Below are 3,750 nucleotides of genomic sequence, written 5' to 3'. Positions count from 1 at the left end.
GGATTAATGGTACAATAATTATATTGTTATATGTATAATGATATAATCATTATCCTTTCATTTACAGACAAAAATATTATCACATTCTTCAAAGAATTACAAATTTAATAAAGTCATCCTGCAGTCCCCAACCCTCAGGCCAGTAGGTGAGTGAGCGAAGCTTCATCTTGTGACATATCAGACAAACCTAGGTTCATCCCTGTAGTTAATCACTTTATATGTGACACAGGACAAATTAAGTAAGAAACAGGATAAAATATTTGCTATATAGTTGTTATTAGAATGGTGTATCACTAATGGGATCACGTATGGGATCAGCAAATCAAAGGCAGGTAGGTTTACATGCCTGGGAACACACTTATGCCATTACTGCTCTTTTATATTGTACTTTGTTTTCCCAGTTGTGTGTTACTAAGCTCTGAGGTTTGGTTTTTTAGAAAACAATATAAAGACTGGATAGTTTGAAACTCGCTACAAAGTTGTTATTCCTTCAATCTGTTCTCCTTCAATCTATTCTTGTCTCCTGAATTTCTAAGAGGTACTAAGAATAGATTTCTGTTATTAGAGTTAATTTAATTTACTAAATATTAAAGTAGGGACGATGGATCTGAAATCTGCTTATTACCACTCACTGTGGAGTCAAGATGTTGGACACTTTAGAAGCTATCTGAATCACTTCGAATCAATTAAATGGCATTCGATAAATTGTTAGATTGGTTTCTGTAACTAGGAGATACTAGAAGGCGTACATATTCTTAAAGTATGTAATTCATTCCTAAGGAACTTACTAGCATCTATGGAAATTTAACTCCAATATTTATCGAGATGTGTCTAGAAGATAAATTACTTTTTTTGCTTTATTCCAGAGAATACCATGATAGACAAAGGTTGAAAGACTCACTCTAGATGTTTCAGGAAATCAGGAGGAAGACCATAAAAAAGAATTTTAAAATCTTAAATCTTCTAAACCAGAAGACTTTTTTAAAATTAGTTTATAATGGCCTCTACAATAGTCTGATTTAATCAGGCAAATTAACTTTATGTGGCCATAAGCAGATTAGTCCATTAAACTTAGTACACCATGCTTAAATATAATAAACTTTCACTTTTTAAAAATACTCTACAATTCACATTTTATAACAACATTTACGAGAGATGCGTTTCCTTATAGAGAGTTGAATGAATGTTGAAAATACCTTAGCTTCTAGGATCTTAAGAAGGTGGTCCAATCCTTGAGTGTCTCTTAGCATCACTCGGGCCTCCTTATCGTTTGTAATAACACCTAAGGTTTTGAGAGCCAACAACTGAATAATTGGATATTCCGACTTCAAGAGCTCTAATATAGAAGGCATCGCATTTAGTTCTTGAAGTGTAATTCGACACTGAAAATCCTGCCATGAAATACAAATGATCAAATCAGTGATTTTTTTAAGCAAAATACAGTCTCAAGAATGGAGAAATTCTATTTTCTAGCAAAGGACATAAGTTGTAGTTTTCCCATCTTTTATTCCACATTCCCCTCCAAAATAACTCACAGTAACTCAAAAATAAGCAAACTCTCAATTGACAATGTCAAACTATTCATTGTAACACTGTAGACATTGTCAACAACAGGAAACATACGTGATCTATGACTTTTGCATGATAGTATCCATTGTTTTTTTATTGTACAGCAAATTCCTATTACTATGAACGGCATTACAATAAAATCTCCACATAATGAAATTCTTTTCACACTCTGAAACACTGTTTCAAATAGTAATTGATAAAATAAAATGAGGGCATCGATTCCTTATTATCTCCATTCAAATGGATTGTTCATGAAGTACCTATTTGCATGCGGTGCTGTTCACAGGCCCTGGACATGCAAATTGACAGCAGGTTTAGTTCAAATTCTGACCTTGATTTAAGACATTTACAATATCAAAGCGTCATTATGCCTTAGATAAGTTGTTCTGCACACGTGTCTATGCGTGTGACAGTGAGGGAGAGGGCGGTTGGGATGAGCAATGGGAAAAACTCCCAACTTTGACTATGAAGTTGTGACATCTTTAACCAAAACGCGTTAAACATAAAATAGCATTAAAGGTGGAAAAGGCCACACTTACAGGTTAGCTTTACCCTGCCCGTCCTACACCTGATCTCTAATATCCAGCTTCCTTTAGATATAATAATAGAAGACTGCTTGTTATAAGGGGAAGAATGTCCCCCCAAAAAAAAAGATGAAGAACTAACAACACCACCACAGAAGAAGACCACACTAGAAAAAACGACGTCGTAGGAGGAATAAGTAAAGAAGACCAGATCACACAAGAGGAGGGGCCCCCAATAACAGCCTCATAAGACGAGTGTCCTCGTAAGAAGAGAGACAACAGAGGGAGAGACTACCAGGATGCAGCCAAGGAAGGCCAAGGACTGACGGCCACCACCAGAATCTGGGAGGGAGTGAGGAAGGATTCTACTCAGTCTCAGAGGGGGCATGGCCCTACTGACACCTTGATTTTGGACTTCCAGCCTCCGAAACTATGACTGTAGTTTTAAGCCACCCAGTTTGTAGTACTTTGTGACAGCAGCCCTAGGAAAACTAACACGCTGTAATTAGCTAGAGCTTCTGTTATTTAGAATTGTGGAGGCGATTCTTTGCATTGAAGAGAAATATAGGGCTATTTAAACTGGTGTTTTTGTATTTTCAGCTGCTCTAAAGCTTATCAAATGCATGTGGTCATTGCTAAGGAAGCTGAGCAGGAAAAGCAGCAGAGAGGGCTGCCCAGAGACTGTGGGGGAAGCTGCCCTGATGCGGTGTGAGGGGGTGTGAGCTGGAGGGGTTGTGGGGGGAGGACAGGATGATGGAGGAGGGAAGGTGGGCAGTTTCTTTCTATTACAAAGGAAAACGGCACAGGGAGGCAGCCTCTTGCTGTTGAGAACAATGAATTCTGTTCAGTATACTCAAATCACTAGGTTTTTACCAATAAATAAGTCTAATCCAAAATCTTGGCACCCTGACTAGGGCATACATTACATCCAATGTGCTCAGATCACCAGGTAGATCAATGATAGGAACTGCCCAGGTTCACCATGAATATTAGATTTCCTGTGTCAGAAGAAGTACATTTTGTCTAGTCTAATCCCACCTTCATTTGCTTGCCATTCTATTCTTTAAAAATAGAAATACATTTCTAAAATACTTTTTCATGGGAAACAATTACTTTATAAAGCACGAAAAATGAAAGATATTTGGACAAAACTTCCATTATGTTTTCTCTGAGTGATAAATACTACCTACATATTAATAGTACTAAGAAGAATTGATGATGTAAAATAGGTGAGTTATTAAAAGCTTTTTTTTCCTTTTTTTAATGGGAAAATAAATTCTGTAATCAGCTTTTGTCAAAACACTTTTTAGAAATTAACCTTACCTGCACCAAGTTGTAAATGCATTCAATAGAATTCTTCTTTACGTCTGGGTCTGGGCTGCTCAGAAGTCTGACGAGAGGTTCTAATCCACCGTGTTCAAATATTTGCACTTTACCCGTGTACTCTACGGACATGTTTGCGAGACAAAGACTGGCAAACTCATGGATAACTATTTCTTCTGTACACCAAAAATAAATAGCACAAGAATGGTAAATGCTTATTCAACCGCTGCTTTAAAATATGCTTTGAAAACCAAAGCTCCACAAATCACACCTTGCGTAGAGCCTACTGTTTTTATAAACTCAAAATGGAGTGTGGCTTGAGAGATTTTAATGA

The 3,750-nt window shown here is 36.9% G+C and overlaps 1 protein-coding gene across 1 annotated transcript in view; it reads right to left on the bottom strand.

Annotated features, from left to right (window-relative positions):
• Positions 1-3,750, bottom strand: part of ARMC3 (armadillo repeat containing 3) — a 98,246-nt gene that overhangs the window by 83,135 nt on the left and 11,361 nt on the right. Inside the window, exons 2-3 of the mRNA XM_012644176.1 lie at positions 3,417-3,592; positions 1,197-1,391 (exon numbers count right to left, since the gene is read on the bottom strand). Of these exons, the coding sequence (XP_012499630.1) occupies positions 1,197-1,391; positions 3,417-3,592 (371 nt within the window). The remainder of the gene's footprint in view (positions 1-1,196; positions 1,392-3,416; positions 3,593-3,750) is intronic.

Source organism: Propithecus coquereli, unplaced genomic scaffold (assembly GCF_000956105.1).
Source record: "Propithecus coquereli isolate 6110/MARCELLA unplaced genomic scaffold, Pcoq_1.0 Scaffold103, whole genome shotgun sequence".
Classification (NCBI taxonomy): domain Eukaryota; kingdom Metazoa; phylum Chordata; class Mammalia; order Primates; family Indriidae; genus Propithecus; species Propithecus coquereli.
This window is presented reverse-complemented; position numbering and strand designations above follow the sequence as displayed.